Source organism: Bombina bombina, chromosome 1 (assembly GCF_027579735.1).
Source record: "Bombina bombina isolate aBomBom1 chromosome 1, aBomBom1.pri, whole genome shotgun sequence".
In the NCBI taxonomy this organism is placed as follows: domain Eukaryota; kingdom Metazoa; phylum Chordata; class Amphibia; order Anura; family Bombinatoridae; genus Bombina; species Bombina bombina.
The window spans coordinates 823,234,792-823,257,762 of NC_069499.1; the positions used below are offsets into that span (position 1 = coordinate 823,234,792).

Genomic DNA, 22,971 nt, shown 5'->3' on the forward strand with positions numbered 1-22,971 from the left:
GATATGGGAAGGGGGTGAGGAGGGAAATAGGAAAGGGGGTGGGATACAGTACTGCTGTTGCTTTTTCTCAGTAAGGTCATTGTGAGGCCAGTAATACACTTTTGAGATGAGACCGCTGTTTAGTGATATCTGAGAAAGCCCAGTGCAGTATCTGTAATTGGGGCAGGTGGTGCAACAAAGAGGCAGCTACTCACAAGATAAAATCAATGCAAGCATCTTCATAAAGAAATCAGATAAAAGCACTTAGCTTCAGCAAGAGGAATTGTTCTTCTTACACTTCTGGATGGGAGCCTTAGTTAGTGTATGCAAGCGCCCTCTCAGGGTCACAAAACTCTACAACACCTCCTCACACAGAGCCAGTCAAGCGGCCGGGTGCAAAATGGTTATTGTTTTTTTTATAATCACCCTTAGGTGGCAGGGGATTGGGTTAAGGAGTTATGAATTGACTTCACACTGTTTACGCTGCCCGTAGCAGAGGCACATCAACGGCCGTTACCCCACCCTAATGTGATTTCACTGTGCAGCCAGCTGATGGGGGAGGAGAAACTGATTAGTGCTGGCTGTGCCGGTTAAAAACATGCAACCCTAGCTGCACCTGCTACTCATTGCCGGGACAGTCCGGGACATTTAAATGGCCGGGACTGGGTCCCAAATTCCGGGACTGTCCTGGCAAAAAACGGGACAGTTGGCAAGTATGGCTAAATGTTGAGCTATGTGTGTGCGTGATTGAGAAAGGCTTAGTAGTAGTGGGTGAGACATATAGATAGATAATTACTGTAGTTCCCACCAGCTTTATAATCACAACAGACAGTATGACAGTAGTAAAATGAACTCATAAATTTGTGCCAATTTTTTAAGTTACCATGGATTTGAAGATGCCTGTAATAGTGTGTTCATTTAAAGGGACATTCCAGTAAAAATTTAAATGCACTAGAAGGATATCATCTTTGAATAAAAACACATTTGCAATATACATGTATTGGCAAAAATGCTTCTAGTAAAAGTTAGCACTGTTTTAGTGTTAATATTTTTCTATACACGTGCATGTGAAGCATAGCTAGATATCCTCAGTGCACCAGCATTTAAAATACTGCAGCTGCTCAGAGCACCAGTTGGGCTTGTATCATGTCAGCAATTAACAAATTGAGGGCCAGATTACGAGTGGAGCGCTAACAGTTACGCGCAACGGATAAGGGGTTTATCGTAGGGGTTTTTGCTCATCAGGTTTACCCTGGTATTACAAGTTGAAATTAAACTCGATCTTCACAAGAATGATTACTATCTCAGAGCCCTGCTTAACTGTTTTGCAAAACAAAAAAGTTGCAGAAAACACATAAAAAATACATTACAAAATGCAGCCTACATAGACAGTTGCTTATAGAGCAATTAGACACCAAGAGGGATACTAACAAGAGACTGAAACACTTTATAAATAAATGGCAGGCATATGTTGTAACTCTGAGCCTGGAAACACAGAGACAATTATTAGCTCCATTTGCTCATACTGAGTACATGCTAGCAGCCTCTCTGAGGGGAGAATGGGGATTCCTATATCACACGCAGGATGATATTGGGGAGGCGAGGGGAGTTCATGTCTAGAGAGAGGGACGCTGTTGTTTCCCCCCTATTTTTTTTTTTTCTCCCACCCGCCACAAAACTTGATTAATAATATCATGATCTATGCATGCAATTTTGATGGTTGAGTTATAGATTGATTGAAAGTTTATTGTTTTGAGTTACAAAGATTCTTAGTTTAGAAAAAAAAAAAAAGAAGAGGATTAAATATGTTGAAAATCGCCAACAGCTTCTATGAGGGGCTGGATGGCGGGAATACTTAGGAGGCCTGCCTTATTCTTAAAAATGAAGAACCAAGAATAATGCTCTGTAAAGGTTGGCATCCTATTGTACAGATGACAAGTGGATCTTATTGTTTATCGTGCTGTATCATTTTCAGATGTATTTGTCACTGTTTGTGTTTTGTTTTTGTTTTTTTATTGTCCTCAATAAAAAGTATTAAAAAAAAAAAATACATTACAAAGTACAGTTACACTCATAATAACACTATCTAATAATCTAATAACAAATATTTGTAAAAAATTGCAATAATAGTTATAATGGTTCAAAGAAAAGAGGTCTCAAGTAAAAAAACAAAAACAGGCAAAGGGCTTTAACAATGAGATGTGCACTACCTTTGATAATTATACTTTCATTGTGCGGGGTCTAACTATAATATAGATGACAGAAAAGATGAACAGTGAAGTGCCAATTAGTAATGTTCATCAATAAACTCAAAAAGCCACTCTTGAGGAATTAGCGGGTCACCATCCATATATTTAAACCCAGCAACCTAGGTAGGTGAGACTTACTTTAAGTATTCGGCACTGTCCTCACGGCAACCACTCTCAGACCTAATTGCCTTCTGTATTTATCACAGACCAGGCGACTGGTACTATTTAGTGGGTTTTTCGGGTGTAAACCTCTACCCGACTTATCTGGACAATGTCTCACAACACACGGCACAAGCCGTCACAGAGTTTTCACTCACCCCCTAGTGCTGTAATTTTTGATGCGGTGGCTCCATTCGTCCTCACGGAGAAGAAGTGCTTCAGACGCCTCTCGCGTCCGCAGTAAGCTCCCGGCTGTAGCGTAGCCACTCCAAACTCCTAGGCCCCCAACAAACCAGGGACCACGTGATCGAATCCTCCAATCGGATACGTCCTCAGTAGGCAGAGTAATCAGTCCGAACAAATAGCAGGCTAAATGAAAACAGCAGCAGGCAGTAATCCCAGGGTTATAGTGCGGTACTGTGTGTCTATGAGAGCAGAGTGAGAAAATCAGAAAGCGGGTCCCTGTACCCACTTGAAAACAAATATCGGAAAAGGAGAAAAAATGACTGATCCTCACTCAGGTCATAAACGAACAATTCTTTAATCCATATTATTTAAAAAATAGGAAACAGGACATGACAGAACATGCAGCCAAGCTGAAACGTCTGACCGGTTTCGGTCACACAGGACCGTAATCATAGACACAATTACACACACATGCAACTACCTTTAAAAAAGGTTAAAACCACAATGATTGGTTAATAACAATTGCCACATGTCAAACACTTTAATACAATTGAATGCATAATAAAGATATGAGAAGAAAACCTATGTATAACTTTGGTTCAAATTATATAACCTAGATTAGTATACAGAGAATATTCAAGAGAGCTACCTTTAATCATAATTAATATACTGCTTAGAACAAATTCAGTAAACATCAGAGGGAAAAGAGTTAAATTTAACAGACCAAATTATCATTTTAGATATGAGATCGAATTTGATTTAATAGTCAATAATTAGTCTGGACATTATTTAGTATTATTGAACTTAACGTTCAAACTATACTGTCGTTGAATACAGCTGCCAATACTAACCAGCACTAGTGATGTCATAATTCACCTGTGCCAGAAATTGAGTATATCATGTTCAGAATTGAAACCTACTGGAACCAAACAATTTAGTTTGAATATCCAGTAGGTTTCTTGCCTGCATAGGGAGGTTAATCTATCCCCTCCCCTAGGGGACTTGGGGATTTGCTCTATTGCTTGCCATTTAAAAGTAGTGACATCACCATAATGAACATCTAGAAAGTGTCTAGAAAGGGCAGAACATGGTTTATCACCTGAGATATAGGAAAGATGTTCCCTAATTCTGGTACCAACATCCCTGGTCGTTCTACCTACATAAGATTTTGAGCAGCAGATGCACTCAATAAGATAGACAATGTAGGTACTCTTACAATTAATGCATCCCTTAGTGTTAAATACCTCACCAGAATGGCCAGATATAAATGATCTGCCCACCCTGATATGGTCACAAGAGGTGCATGTGCGTCTGCCACATCTGTAAGTACCTTCATGCGTCAACCATGAGTTACCGACAGATGGTTCCTTCAGTAGACTTGGAGATAGTATGTTACCCAGCGAGGCAGCTCGCCTCGCTACAAACATACAACCTCCCTCAACTTTGTCCCTCAATTGCTTATCTCCCATCAGTATCGGAAGATTTTTCGCAATAATCTTGCACACATCTTCGTACTGATTAGAGAACTGGGTTACAAATTTTGGTTTGATGTTAATAGATGGGGGCTTCCTTTTATTAGAAACATCTCTTAGCATAATGGCCCTGTCCATTTTCTTCACTTCAGAATGAGCTTTGTATACAACCTCTCGTGGGTAACCTCTTTGTCTAAGCCTTCTGCACAGGTCCCCACTCTCTCTCTGGAAATCACTTTGCTGGGTACAATTGCGTCGCACCCTCATAAATTGGCCTTTGGCAATACCGCCAAAGACATGCTCAGGATGACTGCTTCTAGCATGCAACACAGTGTTACCAGCAATAGGCTTCCTATAGAGGGACGAAACAACCTTATTCTCAGCTGGGACACCTTTAAGGACTATATCCAAAAAACAAATTTCAGTTTTATTCCACTCAAAAGTGAACTGAATGCCAACCTCATTTGTGTTCAGATAGTCCACATACCTCTTAGCAGAAGTATGGTCACCTGACCAAATCATGAGCAGGTCATCAATATAGCGGATGTACTTAATGACTTGATCTGAGGGATTTATGCTACTATCTCCATAGACGTGGGCCCTCTCCCACCACCCCATAAAGAGGTTGGCATAGGATGGGGCAAATTTAGCCCCCATAGCGGTCCCACGTCTCTGGAGGTAGTAGCGACCCTGAAACATAAAAAAATTATGTTCAAGCAAGAATTTAACAGATCCCACAATAAATTCTTTCATTCCATCTGAAAGATCCGTATAAAGGTCTAAATAGAATTCAATTGCTCTCAGGCCATGTGTGTGAGGGATGGATGAGTATAAGGAGACAACATCGATTGTCAACCAACTATACTCCTCCCTCCAAGACACATCCTCCATCACACACATAGCATCAGTAGTATCCCTGATGTAACTAGGGAGCCTTTTCACCAAGGGTTGAAGGAAATAATCAACCCACTTGGATAATGGTTCTAATAAAGAGCCAATACCGGCCACAATCGGCCTACCTTTCACATTAATAATACTCTTATGAACCTTTGGTAGGTGGTGGAAGATGGGAACAACCGGATTATTGACAATCATTGTTTCAGCAGTTGCATGATCAATTATCCCATCCTCCACCGCCTCATCCACCCAATGCCTCAGTTCATTTGAGTATTTCAATGTTGGATTCCCTGGTAAACCAAGGTAGGTGTCACAGTCTTCTAACTGGCGCAGGGCCTCATTCACATAATACTCTTTGTCCATGACAACCACATTGCCACCCTTGTCTGATTGCTTAATCACAATCTGATCATTATTCCTTAGATCAGTCAAAGCTGATTTCTCTTTGAGGGTGAGATTATGGGGCCCCACTGTGGCCGTCATGGACAAATTAGTAAGGTCCTCCACCACTCTTTTGTGGAAGACTTCCAGCGCCTGGGTGGTGGAGGACCTTACTAATTTGTCCATGACGGCCACAGTGGGGCCCCATAATCTCAGCTATGTGTGTGATGGAGGATGTGTCTTGGAGGGAGGAGTATAGTTGGTTGACAATCGATGTTGTCTCCTTATACTCATCCATCCCTCACACACATGGCCTGAGAGCAATTGAATTCTATTTAGACCTTTATACGGATCTTTCAGATGGAATGAAAGAATTTATTGTGGGATCTGTTAAATTCTTGCTTGAACATAATTTTTTTATGTTTCAGGGTCGCTACTACCTCCAGAGACGTGGGACCGCTATGGGGGCTAAATTTGCCCCATCCTATGCCAACCTCTTTATGGGGTGGTGGGAGAGGGCCCACGTCTATGGAGATAGTAGCATAAATCCCTCAGATCAAGTCATTAAGTACATCCGCTATATTGATGACCTGCTCATGATTTGGTCAGGTGACCATACTTCTGCTAAGAGGTATGTGGACTATCTGAACACAAATGAGGTTGGCATTCAGTTCACTTTTGAGTGGAATAAAACTGAAATTTGTTTTTTGGATATAGTCCTTAAAGGTGTCCCAGCTGAGAATAAGGTTGTTTCGTCCCTCTATAGGAAGCCTATTGCTGGTAACACTGTGTTGCATGCTAGAAGCAGTCATCCTGAGCATGTCTTTGGCGGTATTGCCAAAGGCCAATTTATGAGGGTGCGACGCAATTGTACCCAGCAAAGTGATTTCCAGAGAGAGAGTGGGGACCTGTGCAGAAGGCTTAGACAAAGAGGTTACCCACGAGAGGTTGTATACAAAGCTCATTCTGAAGTGAAGAAAATGGACAGGGCCATTATGCTAAGAGATGTTTCTAATAAAAGGAAGCCCCCATCTATTAACATCAAACCAAAATTTGTAACCCAGTTCTCTAATCAGTACGAAGATGTGTGCAAGATTATTGCGAAAAATCTTCCGATACTGATGGGAGATAAGCAATTGAGGGACAAAGTTGAGGGAGGTTGTATGTTTGTAGCGAGGCGAGCTGCCTCGCTGGGTAACATACTATCTCCAAGTCTACTGAAGGAACCATCTGTCGGTAACTCATGGTTGACGCATGAAGGTACTTACAGATGTGGCAGACGCACATGCACCTCTTGTGACCATATCAGGGTGGGCAGATCATTTATATCTGGCCATTCTGGTGAGGTATTTAACACTAAGGGATGCATTAATTGTAAGAGTACCTACATTGTCTATCTTATTGAGTGCATCTGCTGCTCAAAATCTTATGTAGGTAGAACGACCAGGGATGTTGGTACCAGAATTAGGGAACATCTTTCCTATATCTCAGGTGATAAACCATGTTCTGCCCTTTCTAGACACTTTCTAGATGTTCATTATGGTGATGTCACTACTTTTAAATGGCAAGCAATAGAGCAAATCCCCAAGTCCCCTAGGGGAGGGGATAGATTAACCTCCCTATGCAGGCAAGAAACCTACTGGATATTCAAACTAAATTGTTTGGTTCCAGTAGGTTTCAATTCTGAACATGATATACTCAATTTCTGGCACAGGTGAATTATGACATCACTAGTGCTGGTTAGTATTGGCAGCTGTATTCAACGACAGTATAGTTTGAACGTTAAGTTCAATAATACTAAATAATGTCCAGACTAATTATTGACTATTAAATCAAATTCGATCTCATATCTAAAATGATAATTTGGTCTGTTAAATTTAACTCTTTTCCCTCTGATGTTTACTGAATTTGTTCTAAGCAGTATATTAATTATGATTAAAGGTAGCTCTCTTGAATATTCTCTGTATACTAATCTAGGTTATATAATTTGAACCAAAGTTATACATAGGTTTTCTTCTCATATCTTTATTATGCATTCAATTGTATTAAAGTGTTTGACATGTGGCAATTGTTATTAACCAATCATTGTGGTTTTAACCTTTTTTAAAGGTAGTTGCATGTGTGTGTAATTGTGTCTATGATTACGGTCCTGTGTGACCGAAACCGGTCAGACGTTTCAGCTTGGCTGCATGTTCTGTCATGTCCTGTTTCCTATTTTTTAAATAATATGGATTAAAGAATTGTTCGTTTATGACCTGAGTGAGGATCAGTCATTTTTTCTCCTTTTCCGATATAATATAGATGCTTGTTTAATTTTCCATTGTTCTCTCTATGTATTAGTCATTGAGTGTGTGTGTATGTGTATGATAATGAGTTGTGCTCTAACTGCAAACTGAGTCCATTTGATTGTGTTGTGGTTTAAATCAATATAAATCAACTGTTCCCTGAGGTGTTTGCGTCTCCTTCCACTGGAAGGAAGATGGGGGTAGCTATTCTATTTGCTAAGAATTTTAAATATGAAGTTTTGTACTCTTATATTGACTCAGGAGACAACTAGTAGCATATATACTCTTTGTAATGTATACGCTTCTAAGTATTTGGATCTAATATTCTGGGACTCTATTCAGATCAAATTGCTAAATATTATAGAAGGGCACCTCATTTTGGGAGGAGACTTCAACATGGCACCCCGGTATCCTTTAGACAGGCTAAGACAAAATAAAGTTAAGACAAATAGAGACAAACTAGAGTATAAACAGTTTAAGAAACCTTTTTCTAATCTAGGAGTTAGTGATATTTGGAGAGCACACAATCCTAATATTCAAGGTTTTACTTGTATTTCTAAAAGGCATAATTCACTCTCCAGACTAGACTTATTTTTGGTAAGCCACAGTTTAATAAAACTTGGAATTAAGGCCTCTATTTCCTCTTTCCACCTCTCAGACTCCATTTTTCGTTGTTTCCGTTTCCCCATAAATTTATCTAAAGATTTGAAATGTAAGAATTTTCTTATTAGTAAATGGGAAGATTATCTTTCTTTTAATAAAGACTATTTAGATAGACCTGAGATCTTTTGGCAAGCAGCTAAATCAGTATTGACCGGGGATGTTATCTCCTACATGACTAAATTAAAAAAAAAAAAAAAAAAAAAAGAGAGAGAGAGAGGAGGAAATAATTAGATAGTTAAGTTGAAGCTAAAAAAGAGTGTGATGCCCTTACACTATATTTTACTACCCAGAAGGAGCTCAATTTACAGGCCAAATATTATAGACATGGCAACAAATCTGGTAAACTTTTGGCCAGGCTGATCAAAAATGATTCCAGTTCTAGTGGTATTGAAGCTATTCAGAAGAAAGATAAGTTATATAATAATCCCCCAGACATTTTTATTGTTTTTTTCTTCATATTATGCAGATTTATATTCACTTAGAATAGTAACTTTAAACAACAGAGAAACATTCTGGGGAAAAATTAAAAATCTGGCTATTCCGACCCAATTTTCATCTAAAATTAATGCCCCGATAAGGACATTTTAGATACTATTTATGCAATTTCTTTAAACAAAACACCTGGGCCTGATATTTTGCCCCACAAATTTTATAAGAGTCTGAAACCAAATATTACCCCTTATTTGAAAAATCTTCATAATAAATACTGTTCGAACGCTTTCTCTGGACCACCTTTATCTTGAAAAGCGGGAAAGACCCACAGGATATGAGCTCATATAGGCCAATTGCACTTCTGAACTCCAGATTACAACATTTTAACCTCAATTTTGGCCAACAGACTTCAAACCCCTTTAAACCAGGGCATTAATTTAGATCAAGTGGGATTTCTGAAAGGTAGAAATTCTTCAACAAAAATCAGAGAATTGTTTCTCATTTATAGACTATCTCAATTGCAAAGATCAAACAGAATGGTCTTGTCTCAAAGACTCCGCTGTTATTTCCTTGGACGCAGAGAAGGAGTTTGACTCAGTCCAACATGTTCATATATTTTTTTAATGGATAAATTTGGTCTTAGAGGATCTATCCTGCAATTTGTTACAAATATTTATAATAAACCTAGAACTTCATTATTAATTAATGGTGAACTAATTCAGAATATATGGCTTGATCTGGGCACTCGCCAAGGATGCCCGCTCTCGCCTCTCTTATTTATTATTGCCAAAGAATCACTTGCTATTTTTATACGCCAAAATATAGATGGTATTACTATAAATAAAAAAGTAGTTAAAGTCGCATTATATGCTGACAACCTTTCAGTTTACATCTCTAATCCAGTCAAAAATATTCCACACCTTATACAAATTATTGACATGTTTAGTACATTCTCAGGCTATAGGGTTAACACAACCAAATAAGAGATTTTTTGATTAAGCAAAAACTCTAATCCTTCTTTCTCAAATCCCTTTAAAACTGCGATAATCTCTTTTAAATATCTTGGGATTTTTATTTCATTAGATCCAATGGACTGGTATAACCTTAATATTACTCCCCTACTGACTAAAATTAAAGAAGATTTTAAACATTGGCATCATTTTCCATTATCCATTTCTGGGCGAATATCTTTTCAAAATGATCTCTTTCCCTAAAATTCTCTATATAATACAAAATGTCCCTATTTTCCTCAAAAGGAAAGATCTTCAAACTCTCTGCAATCGGCTATGCTACATTTTATTTGGCAGGGGAGAAACCCTAGCATAGCTTTAAAAAAACTCTTTCTACCTAAAATGTATGGTGGGTTTGCTTTGCCAGACCTCCACCTATCCAACCTTATTTCTCTGGGGGAAAGTTGCGATAGGATGGTTAGCAAATTCCGATTACTTTTCACCACTAGACCTGGAAACAAATATAATATATCCATACTCGTTGAAATCATTTCCTCATTGTCATCCAAAGTTCTTCCCCCAAAAATGTAAAAACGTAACCTCCATTTACAATATTTTATTGGCGTGTAATGAAAGATTTTTCTTTTTCTAGGCCTTAATTAAAATATTTCCAAACATCAAATTATAAAAAATAACCCAGAGTTTATTTCAGGTATACAATCCCAGATATTCAATAAATGTGCATCATTAGGGCTAAATAAATGAATACAATATATCTGTATAGATGAGTGTTAGTACTTTTTCAGATTTGAAAGAAAAATTCTCTCTTGAATAGAGTTATTTTTTTGCTTATCTCCAAATAAGGCATTACATTAATAAAATGACATCTTTATACGGCTGGGATTGGAACTGGGATAAATTGGACTCTTGGATTAATATGGCTAGTAAGGGTTTTTCCTATATATCCCCATGATATTGACTTCTCTTCTCAATAAGAGGAGATGCTAACCTCATCTGCATCTCTACAAAGTCTGGCGCTATAGATGGAGACACTACTAAAACTTCAATTAAGAAAGTACACATCTCTACTTTATCTGCAACATGGCAAGAATCACATCTGAAATTGCTATATATGTCCTATTATACACCCAATAAGGGATATAAATGGCATAATACTGGTTTTAATAAAGGCCCTAAATGTCACCTTACTGGAGCTAACTTAGCACATATGATCTGGTACTGTCCTAAAATAAACCAACTCTGGTTAAAACTAGAATATTGGATTCAAAACAAAATGAAATTGATAGAGTTCAAATTTTATATATTCCAGATTATATTAGTTTTTACTAGCCAAAAATCTGTAGATGAAAATAAACTCATCAACTCCATGATATTATCAACAAGAAGTCTAATCTTTCATAAATGGAAGGAGAAGCGAACACCAAAACTTTTAGAGGTTATAGACTTCATTAAAGGGACATGAAACTCTTTCATGATTTAGATCGAACATACAATTTTAAACAACTTTCCACTTTACTTCTATGATCAAATTTGCCTCATTCTCTTGGTACCATTTGTTGAAGGAGCAGCAATGCACTACTGGTTGCTGACTGAACACATGGGGTGAGCCAATGACAATCAGTATATATTGGCAGCTACCAATTAGCAGCTAGAACATAGGTTCTTTGCTGCTCCTGAGCTTTCCTAGATAAACCTTTCAGCAAAGGATAATAACAGAAGGAAGCATAATAAATAATACAAGTAAATTGGAAAGTTGTTTAAAATTGTATGCTCTATATGAATCATGAAAGAAAAATATAGGGTTTCATGTCCCTTTAAGAAACAATGTATAATTGAACAAAGAGATACAGATACAAATGTTGAATCACAAATCTCTTCTTTTTTTAGGAAATGGTCTATCTTCATTAAAGCCCTCTCTAAACAAGAATAAGATATAATGATACTCCCCTTTAAAAATTCAGACTTGGTATTTTTGGGAGTATGGTAATTTATAAGATTATGGTAGGCTAGGGAAGGGGACATGGTGGGGATCCACATATTTCTATTTTTTTATATATATTTTTTTTCTCTCTTATTGTTGTTTATTTGTTTTACTCGTTTTGTTTTTATCTGTGTTAGGATTTGATTGTATGTTTGTCATAATCTAAACGGGCAGGCTACTTTGTACTGACAATTAGTCAATGTTAATATAATTATACAGAAGAAGGGTATATCTGTCATATGGAAACTTAAACGGACGCTAAACCCAAATTTTTTCTTTCATGATTCAGATAGAGCATACAATTTTAAGCAACTTTCTAATTTACTCCTATTATCAATTTTTATTCATTCTCTTGCTATCTTTGTTTAAAAAGCAGGAATGTATAAATCTTAGCAGCCAGCCCATTTCAGCATCAGCACCATGGATAGTGCTTGATTATTGGTGGCTTACATTTAGCCACCAATAAGCAAGCTTAACCCAGGTTCTCAATAAAAAATGGGCTAGCTCGTATGCATCATATTCCTGCTTTTTAAATAAAGATAGCAAGAGAACGAAAAAAATTGATATTAGGAGTAAATTAGCAAGTTGACTAAAATTGCACGCTCTATCTAAATCATGAAAGAAAAAATTTGGGTTTAGTGTCCCTTTTTAAAGGGATAGTAAACACCAGATTTTTTTTGTTTAAAAAGGTAGATAATCCCTTTATTACCTATTCCCCAATTTTGCATAACCAACACAGTTATAATAATACACTTTTTGCCTCTGCAAACTGCCCCCTTATTTCAGTTTTTTTGACTGACTTGCATTTTTAGCCAATCAGTGCTGACTCCTAAGAGCTTTACGTGCTTGAGCTCAATGTTATCTATATGAAACCCATGAACTAACACCCTCTAGTGGTGAAAAACTGTCAAAATGCTTTCAGATTAGAGGCAGTCTTCAAGGCCTAAGAAATTAGCATATGAACCTCCTAGATTTAGCTTTCAACTAAGAATACCAAGAGAACAAAGCAAAATTGGTAATAAAAGTAAATTGGAAAGTTGTTTAAAATTGCATGCCCTATTTAAATCATGAAAGTTTTTTTTTACTTTACTGTCCCTTTAATTTGGTTTAGTGTACATTTAATGTCAATTTAATAATTACCAACTAGAGGATTTATTTCTCAATTTGTTTTTCCTTTTTTTTCTTTTGTAAACTGCCTATGCTATAAATAAAATATATATAAAAAAGAAACTATTCCCTATACAAAAATAAACCAAAAGGAACAGTTACCCATACATTTTAAACTTTGCACATTGTAGGATTAATTGGTGGACATTTATATTGCAGTTATCAAGTGCACAATTTTTTTTGTGCTGTTGTTCACAATACATAGGCTTAACCAGGAAGAGCTCTTACTGAATTAGATTTCCTTTTGGTATATTTGTGGATTTTACTCTAAAAAACTATTTTCTATAGATGTCTGAAAAATAAGTGGTCAAAAAATTGTCAATGCATTAAGCAAATTGTTATATTTACAGATGTTTATTATAATTTAGGCTATGAAAGTAAACAATTGTATTTTATTTGTATCCTCTCTTCATTTGTATTTTCTTTCTTTTTCAGGTTTGCAGATGATCAGAGTAAATTATTTGTTTGCATTAAAACTGCTCAGCAAGTACATGGGAGCTGCAGTATATCTATCACATGACATTAAAGCCATCCTATGAGGGCCAAGGAATTCTTCTGAAAACCTTTATGAACAAATTGCACCAAAAACATTAAGTTTTCTCACTCGTAAAATACTTGACCTACTCACTAATGATGACCAATGACAAGAAAATATCTGAGAAGATTTTGAATCACATCATAGAAATCATCTATTTGCTAACTGGGGAGGTCAGAGCTACTGGCTTTTTAAAATTTCTATTGTGAAGATTTTTCATTTTGATTCATATAGTATATGCTCTTTCTTCTATTTTCACCACTTGCTTTAGTCAGTTTTGCAATTAAACTCTTTGACTGGTCCCTGCTTAAAGGGATATAAAAGTGCAAAAAGAAAATATGTTGGAGCATTTTATTTTTGCACTGTTGCTTGTTTATAACTATGCGTTTAACCCCTGCAAAGGGATTAAATACATTATTAAAAAGGCATTGCACTACTGGGAGCTAGCTGAACACATCTGGTGAGCCAATTTGTGTAGCCACCAATCAGTAGCTAGCTCCCAGTAGTGTATTGCTGCTCTTAGGCCTACTTAGGTATGCTTTTCAACAAAGGATTCCAAGACAACAAAGTGAACCAGATAATAGAAGTGTTTAAAAGTATCTTAAAATTATGTGCTCCATCTGAATCGTGAAAGTTTAATTTTGACTTCCTATCACTTAAACCCCTTAACAGCCAGTGGTCGTTTAGCTCTTAAGGACCATACCATCTATTGCAGTGATGTCTGGGCTCTTTCTGCCGCAATCTCGATGAAAGCGGCGAGATTGCGCTATTTCTGCATGCCCCACAAGTGGAGCAGTGCAGAAATAGTAGTGCAGGAGATTACCGATGCAGAGAGAGACACTGTTTCGCTCTCTGCATCAGGTTGTGGTGGTGCTGACCAGTGTTCCCTCTAAGGCCAGTTTTGTGAGCGGCCTAGCAGTGAAACACTTCACAATGCAGACTGCAAGGTGTGGTTCTCTTATTAACTGTTCACTGCTGGGCAGAAAACTTGCCTTAGAGGGAACACTGGTACCATTAGTGGTGTGGGAGGGTCAGGAGGGAGGCGGTGGGCAGCCCATCACTGGAGAGAGCGGAAGCAGGTGGGACCGCTACACTGCAGAAAATAGTTTAATGGTGGGAGGGAGGGATCCACTACACTACAGAAAATATTTTATTGAAGGGGAGGGGGCCATACTGAATGATTGCTTGGAGGGGGGCTGCTGCAGTAAAGAATTAAAAAAATAAATAAAAAAATAGATACATTTTTTTAAAAATTGCCTTAAATCTTCATATTGGCAGACTGTCTACCAGTACATAGGATGGTGGTGACCCCTGGGGTTGAGAGAGGGAAGAGAGCTGTTTGAGAGGGATCGGGGTGGGAGTTAGGGTTCCCACCTCAGCCATGATTTCCTAGACAGTTATGAGTTATACATGTTGCAGGGTGTGCAGAAGGGAACAAGCATTTTGCAGCTGGACAGCATATTCATGTTCCTCCCTGCACACCTTGCAGCATGCGTAACTCGTCATAAGTGTCCAGGAACACATGGCCAAGGTGGCAACCCTAGTGGAATGTGTCAGCTGGGTGGTAAGCAGTCCTCACAGTAGGCAGGGCAGTCCTTAGCGGCAATAGGAAGGAAATCCGGCAGTATAGCAGTTTAGGGGTAAACAAATAGAAGGACCAGGAACAGGCAGGAATCAGCAACAAAGGGAAATCCAACAGTATAACAGTTCAGGGATAAACCAATAGAATGGTCAGAGAAGCAGGGTTCAGCAACGGTATATCAATCCAGCAGTTTAGGGGTTAACAGGCAGAGTGGTCAGACAAGCAACGTTCAGCAACAGTATATCAATCCAGCAGTTTAGGGGTTAAGCAGGCAGAGTGGTCAGACAAGCAGATTTCAGCAACAGTATATCAATCCAGCAGTTTAAGGGTTAACAGGCAGAGTAGTCAGACAGGCAGAATTCAGTAACGTTATGGCAATCCAGTTCTTTAGGCGTTAAACAAGCAGAGTAGTCAGACAGGCAGAGTTCAGTAACGTTATAACAATCCAACACATACAGAGAATAGCACCCAGGAGCACACACAGTAACACCTATACTTGGGCAGTGATAGGTAGAAAATGAGCAATTTACATAGGCGCAGGATTCGCGCCACAGGAGATCCTGACCGGCTCCAGAGGGAAAAAGACGTGCGGCCATGACGTCACCACTGCACCAACAGAAGCCGACTTCTTCCCTGGTAACGGCCATAGCAGCAGGCGTGACAGTCTCACGTGGCTTCACGTATGCAGCTCCTCTCATGTACGGCTTAGGTTGTCAATTTAGAGGAGTGGATATGGGAGGGAGTCTCTGTAGTATGAAGAAGTCTTTACATGGGTGTAGCATTTAGTAAGCAGTTCCTGTTTAGATAGAAAAAATCCAGGCTCATTCTGGGGGGACAGTAGAAGGGTCAGCAAGAGTTTGTCTCCTTTTGTTATGCGTGGGTCTCTGGGCTAGCTGCTGCCATTCCCTTGCGTTGGCACGTAGTTGCTGGGGTCTAGGCATGTCCTCTGGATCTGGCATGGTTTCTGTTAGTAGGTCCCATCTTTGTAGCAGATCTTTAGCTTGTTGGACACTAGAGGCTACGAACTGCTGACCATCCTTAGTTATAAAAAGTCTCATTGGGAAACCCCATCGGTACTTGAAACCATTATCTCTTAAGACTTTGGTGCAGACTTGGAAATTCCTTCTCAATTGAAGAGTGTGTGGCGATAGGTCTGAGAAAATCTGTAGGTCCAAGAATCTTCCTGGGAGAACGCCTTATTTTGTAATAGCTCTCAGCAGTTTCTCCCAGAACGTGAAATAATGCAGATGCACTATGACATCCCTGGGTTTATCTCCTTCTACTGAACTTGGGCATAAGGCCCTGTGTACTCTATCAATTAATGACTCAGTCTCATTGGTAGTTCTCAGTACTGACTGGAAGAGTTCTTGGATGAAGGTCCTGGGGTAGCATCGTCTCCGGAATTCCTCTAATCCTTATATTATTTTGGTGTGACCTATCCTCCAGGTGTGCCAATTTATTTTCAAGGCCAGAGATTTGGATTGCCAGATTCTGGGAATAGCTCAGTAGGTTGGAGTGATCAATCATGAGATCTTCCTGTATCCAATCCAGCGTATCTGTTCGTTCTCCTTTTGCAGAAATGTCTCTTGAGATCAGTGTGTGCCTTATCAAACTTTTTTGAAAGAGAGTAATGATGTGAGGCCAGTAGTGATTTAATAGAGCCCACAAGGTTATTAGACATAGATTCATTTTGTAAGTTAGATGAGACGTGATGTTTTAATGTTGCATTCATCCGGGAATCTAGTGAGTCTAGATGGTCCGGACTTTCCTCATCAGAAGAAGCATGTGCAGATATAGTTGGTTGGTGGAAGTGATCTGCCACAGTTCTCGTAGGTGTAGAGAAGTCTTTCTGCTTCCTTTCAAAGATGTGAGACATTTTAGAGTATACGCTTATCAAAAGTGATAGGGAAGGAGTACATGGCTTTTGTGTTATTGTATCACTTCCCTCAGATATGTCCCAGATTTTTTATCTAGGTGGAGCACTATCCTAAATGACTGATGGGGCTAGGGCTTTCCCAGGTTGTTATCTACACATTGCCGCTACTGTGGTCACTTCGAGGAATTACTTGCTGACATGCACCCGTATTCTCTTAAAGGTGTGCACCCAAGCAGGCCGGTAAAAGTTAAGGAGCGTAGCTGATGCCCACAGGGGGCGTGTAGCTATGGTGGGATGAGAGGAGGTTAGTATCAGGCACAATCTGTAGAGTTGGATATAAAGCAGACGATTAATTATGCCTCAAGGGCTAGTGAGTGGTATCTAGTCCTCAGTTCTGTATAAATCCACAAGTGTTATCTCATCAACTATTCAATCTTCTACTCTAAAGATGTATCTCACATTGTGCGATGTTAAAAAGCCAGACCATGTGTTGAAGGGCCTTGTGATCCCAGTTAGATGTCCACAGTGTAGATAGGGCCTCCCTAATAGGTTATGAAGAAGCTAGTCTTCTGCCCGTAGGGCCTTAATGATGTAGCATATTTATTAAGTGCTTTCCCTAAGGAGTATGCCCTCTGAGTTGGCAGCTGGGTTAGTCCTTTATTACTTTGCCCCTTCACTTAATATAAACTATTTCTAGTAGGTAGATGGGCCTTGCTTGGGGTGCTTATGTGGCTAGTCGTTACGGAGAAGGAAGGGCAAGATGGCGTCTTTTCACTCCACTAGCAGATGTATTTGCTGCCTACCTTGCCGTAGTGGGTATGGGCCAAAGGCAAGGTGATCAATAGTCCTCCAACTGAGGCGTTGTTTGTGGTGAATGCCTGTATGATCGAGAGGTACCTCTAATGTGTAATGTTCTGCTACAACAAGGTCCCTTGTCGGCTGCTGTGCTATCTCACAATGTTCTGGCCATCCCGCTCCTCTCAGTTCTATCGCTGCACCTCCGTGTCACCAGCTCCCGGTTTCAGAGCGGGAACCAGCGGTGAAGTTCAAGTCAAAAGTCAATCCTCTAGATTGCACCTGTTGCAGCTTACTTTGTATTTTCCTTCTGAGTCGCGCCTTTAAAGGTTTAGTTGCGGCGGTGAGGATCCGAAAAGCAGCACTTTTTTTCCAGATTTTAAGACTCTCTGTCACCTTATACGCTGGACTTTGCTGGGATAGCTGTCAGATAAGGCAAGAGTCTCCTTTTCTCTCTCTTTTAGTACATTTTATCGCAGAGCTCTTTTCGGTTGCGACCGTTCAGTCTGGCGGTTAGCTCCACCCCCAGTTATTAACCTTTTAATTGGAGTGAATCCAGTCCCATATGAATAAATGACATATCCCACTGAACTATGAACATACTGTACAACTGAAAATCAGATGCACATAGGGTTGCCACCTCGGCCATGTTTACCTGGACACTTATGAGTTGCACATGCTGCAGGGTAAGCAGGGCAGAACATGTTTTGTGCCTCTAGACATCACATGAATAGTGTTGATGAACAGCACAATACATGTTCCTCCCTGCACACCCTACAGCATGTGTAACTCATAAGTGTCCAGGAAAACATGGCCGAGGTGACAACCCTAGGTGCACCTGGTGTTTAGATTAGAAAACAGGAGGTTTGATTGAAGGTGGTGCAAGGATGTATATATTTGTGTCTTGTATCTTCCTTCATTTTGTTTGTAGCTATATTTTTGTTTTCCATTACATCAATTTGGAAATATGCAAGTTTTTGTTTGTTTTTTAACTTTTTTTTATTTTTTATATTCTCACTAACTGCCATATATAATGACAATGCGTTGCTGCTTTATCTGGTATCCAAATGGTTAAAGGGACACAAAACCCCATTTTTTTTTTCTTTCATGATTCAGATAGAGAAAAACAATTTTAAACAACATTCCAATTTACTTCTATTATCTAATTTGCTTCATTCTTTAGATATCCTTTGTTGAAGAAATAGCAATGCACATGGGGAGCCAATCACATGAGGCATCTATGTGCTGCCACCAATCAGCAGCTACTGAGCCTATCTAGATATGCTTTTCAACAAAGGATATGAAGAGAATGAAGCAAATATGATAGCTGAAGTAAATTGGAAAGTTGTTTAAAATTGTATGCTCTTTCTAAATCATGAAAGAAAAAAATTGGGTTTCATATTCCTTTAATCTTTGTACTTTGCATGAACTATCATATAGGCTATTATTATTTTTTCCTCACTGCTTTTTTTTTTTTAACAGTCACAAATGCAGCTCATATTCTTCAAAGCTTTCGGATTGTGACAAATTGCAAAACCCACCAATCTCTTTTCTTTTGTTCTTTCTCCCTTTATTTATACTTCTGGCATCTTTTTTTTTTTCTTGTAGGTCTCAATATTACAGCTGATCTCAAATTTACTGATAAAAAACACAGAGAAGAAAATATCTGAGAGGATTGTGAATAACACCCTGGGGATAATCTGCCTGCTGACAGGAGATGTGAGTGCTACAGCACTATATACTGTATATATATATATATATAACAACAAGGAAAATTTCCCTAATACACGGTTCCCAGACCAAAAGAAATGTCCATTGAATTAGGCACTACACAAGCACTTTACTCAAGGTTAAATGTAACAATTCATACCTTTATTATTCGTGTTACAGACAAACACTCTGCATACATATGCGTGGTGAATACCAGGAGACACAGGTGTAAGTGGAGTGTGAGGTCATCTGACGCGTTTCACGCCCTTCTGCCGCTTTGTCAAAGATGTGGAGGTGTGTAGTATTGGCATACTTTTAAATGGTTACCATTATTCAAAACAAAGAAACACCTCCCCTATCGTGATGTCACAGTATTGGACTATGTTTCAATATCGACTAAAACAATGTTGTATAATACAAAAAGTGCTGAATATAGTGATAAAAGTGCATATTAAATGTGTTAGTTGTTCAATAGCTGAATATTATAATTTCAAATACTTTAAAAAGTTACGGCTATACAGACTTGTCATTCGGAACAAAATTAGACAAAGCAATATATGTGTTCATTTGCATTCAATAGGTTATATTGCTGTTATTTAGAAGTGGATTATCACATCATTGCTATTCGATTATCAACAATTATGTTAATGTTGTCAAATTGTAGTATTATTTCACTATAACTATGCATGATCGTACTTTGTTTATTAACTGAAACTGTAACCCTTTAAATTTCTTATTTGTCTAGAGACATACCAATAGCTTGTCTAGCCCACATAGTTTATTTATAGTTGTTACAATGTAGACACTCAATTCGTAATTTCTTAGAGTGTTCAGTAATCGAATCAGACTAAAATATCTTAAAGCCGTATTATAATATCAGCACTAAAATTTGAGAGTGATTTTTAAAAAAGAACAAACGTACTTTACACCTGACTTCTAATTTATTTGTTTAAATTTACTGTTAGTATAATTTTGTAATATTAATTTTTAATTTGTAAATTTTCATTTTATTAATATTTTAAATTTTGTTACTTGGTTTTAGTCATTACTTGTGGCTTTTTCTATACTTGGTATGTTATATTATTATTTTGAATAGTATTAGATTATTTATTTATTCAAAAATAGTTTTTTATTGATAATATTAATACTATTTGTACAGGAAGTGTTAACTTTAGTAATGTAGGGATATTGATGCATATTGGAATTTACTATAACATCTCCTTAGTTTCCTTGGTACAAGTCTATATCCCATCTAGAGTTTATTCCCTTAGGTTCTTTTGTTCCTAGTTTAAATATCCATTTTGCTTCCCTATCCAACAGTTTTCTAAATCTATCTCCTCCTCTCTTATTGGCTGATATAAAATCAATAGCTTGAAATTTAAATGCTTTTTTGCTGTCTTCAATAGAAACTCCATGATTAGTATAATGTTTGGCTACAGGTGTCTTAGGTGGATCCTTTTCTAATGATATCAAGTGTTCACGTATCCTGTCTTTTAGAAAACGACTAGTACATCCTGTATATTGTTGTTTACAGATTTGGCAAGTTATTAGATAAACAATGTATTTGGAACAACAATCTAACCTATATTTGATGATATAGGTTGTGTTGTTTGATGAAGATGTAAACGTGTCTCCTATATGACAATGTTGGCATACGTTACAAGGATGTTTTCCACACTTAAAAAAAACTTTTTTTGAAAGCCATGTTTCTTTTGATTTTAGAGTAGAGTTGTTATATACATATTGGATAACCTTGCTACCTATTGTTGGAGCTTTTCTTGATACAAATTTGATGCCTTTTGCTAGGCTTTTGTTTAATTTCTCATCTAGTTTAAGTATTTTTAAGTTGTTATTTACAATGTTTTTGATCTGATTAAATTGTTTGCTAAATTGTGTAACACAAACTATACTGTCACTTTTCCATTTTTTTTATTTATTCAGTTCATGTGTATCAGTTTTATGAATTAGGTCTTGCCTTTTAATTTTGGCTATTTCTGCTCTGACTGACATGAGTTTCTTTCTATCATAACCTCTGTCTGTTAGCCTATCAACTAAATTTTGGGAATGATTTAGATAGTCACTGTCATAAGTACATATCCTTCTAATTCTCTTTAGCTGTCCCTTTGGTATGCCCTTAGTGGTATGTACTGGATGACACGAGTCAGCTCTTAGAATGGTATTTCCAGAGATTTCTTTTCTAAACAATTCAGTGACTATCTTGCCATTGCATGCCCTCAGCGTAATGTCTAGATAATTGACTTTGTCTTTATCTACTTTAAAGGTAAATTTAAGATTAAGGTCATTGTTATTTAGAAATTTGACAAAATCGTGACATTGTTCATTCGTGCCACGCCAGATAAATAGAAGGTCGTCTATAAATCTGGCGTAGAACTCGATGAAACTTGCAAATTCATTTGGTTGACCAAAAATATATGTGGCTTCAAACCACCCTAAAAATAAATTGGCATACGAGGGGGCAAATTTTGCCCCCATCGCAGTGCCACAGGTTTGCAAATATAACTTAGAATTTATTTAGCATTTAAATTTCAAGCTATTGATTTTATATCAGCCAATAAGAGAGGAGGAGATAGATTTAGAAAACTGTTGGATAGGGAAGCAAAATGGATATTTAAACTAGGAACAAAAGAACCTAAGGGAATAAACTCTAGATGGGATATAGACTTGTACCAAGGAAACTAAGGAGATGTTATAGTAAATTCCAATATGCATCAATATCCCTACATTACTAAAGTTAACACTTCCTGTACAAATAGTATTAATATTATCAATAAAAAACTATTTTTGAATAAATAAATAATCTAATACTATTCAAAATAATAATATAACATACCAAGTATAGAAAAAGCCACAAGTAATGACTAAAACCAAGTAACAAAATTTAAAATATTAATAAAATGAAAATTTACAAATTAAAAATTAATATTACAAAATTATACTAACGGTAAATTTAAACAAATAAATTAGAAGTCAGGTGTAAAGTACATGTTTGTTCTTTTTTAAAAATCACTTATAATACGGCTTTAAGATATTTTAGTCTGATTCGATTACTGAACACTCTAAGAAATTACGAATTGAGTGTCTACATTGTAACAACTATAAATAAACTATGTGGGCTAGACAAGCTATTGGTATGTCTCTAGACAGATAAGAAATTTAAAGGGTTACAGTTTCAGTTAATAAACAAAGTACGATCATGCATAGATATAGTGAAATAATACTACAATTTGACAACATTAACATAATTGTTGATAATCGAATAGCAATGATGTGATAATCCACTTCTAAATAACAGCAATATAACCTATTGAATGCAAATGAACACATATTGCTTTGTCCAATTTTGTTCCGAATGACAAGTCTGTATAGCCGTAAATTTTTAAAGTATTTGAAATTATAATATTCAGCTATTAAACAACTAACACATTTAATATGCACTTTTATCACTATATTCAGCACTTTTTGTATTATACAACATTGTTTTAGTCGATATTGAAACATAGTCCAATACTGTGACATCATGATAGGGGAGGTGTTTCTTTGTTTTGAATAATGGTAACCATTTAAAAGTATGCCAATACTACACACCTCCACATCTTTTGACAAAGCGGCAGAAGGGCGTGAAACGCGTCA

The 22,971-nt window shown here is 37.5% G+C and overlaps 1 protein-coding gene across 1 annotated transcript in view; it reads left to right on the forward strand.

Annotated features, from left to right (window-relative positions):
• The window catches only part of LOC128646014 (zinc finger protein 391-like), a 95,396-nt gene that overhangs the window by 1,392 nt on the left and 71,033 nt on the right, over positions 1 to 22,971 (forward strand). The window contains exons 2-3 of the mRNA XM_053699404.1: positions 13,258 to 13,530; positions 19,219 to 19,329. Coding sequence (XP_053555379.1) covers positions 13,453 to 13,530; positions 19,219 to 19,329 — 189 coding nt within the window. The 5' untranslated portion in view covers positions 13,258 to 13,452. The remainder of the gene's footprint in view (positions 1 to 13,257; positions 13,531 to 19,218; positions 19,330 to 22,971) is intronic.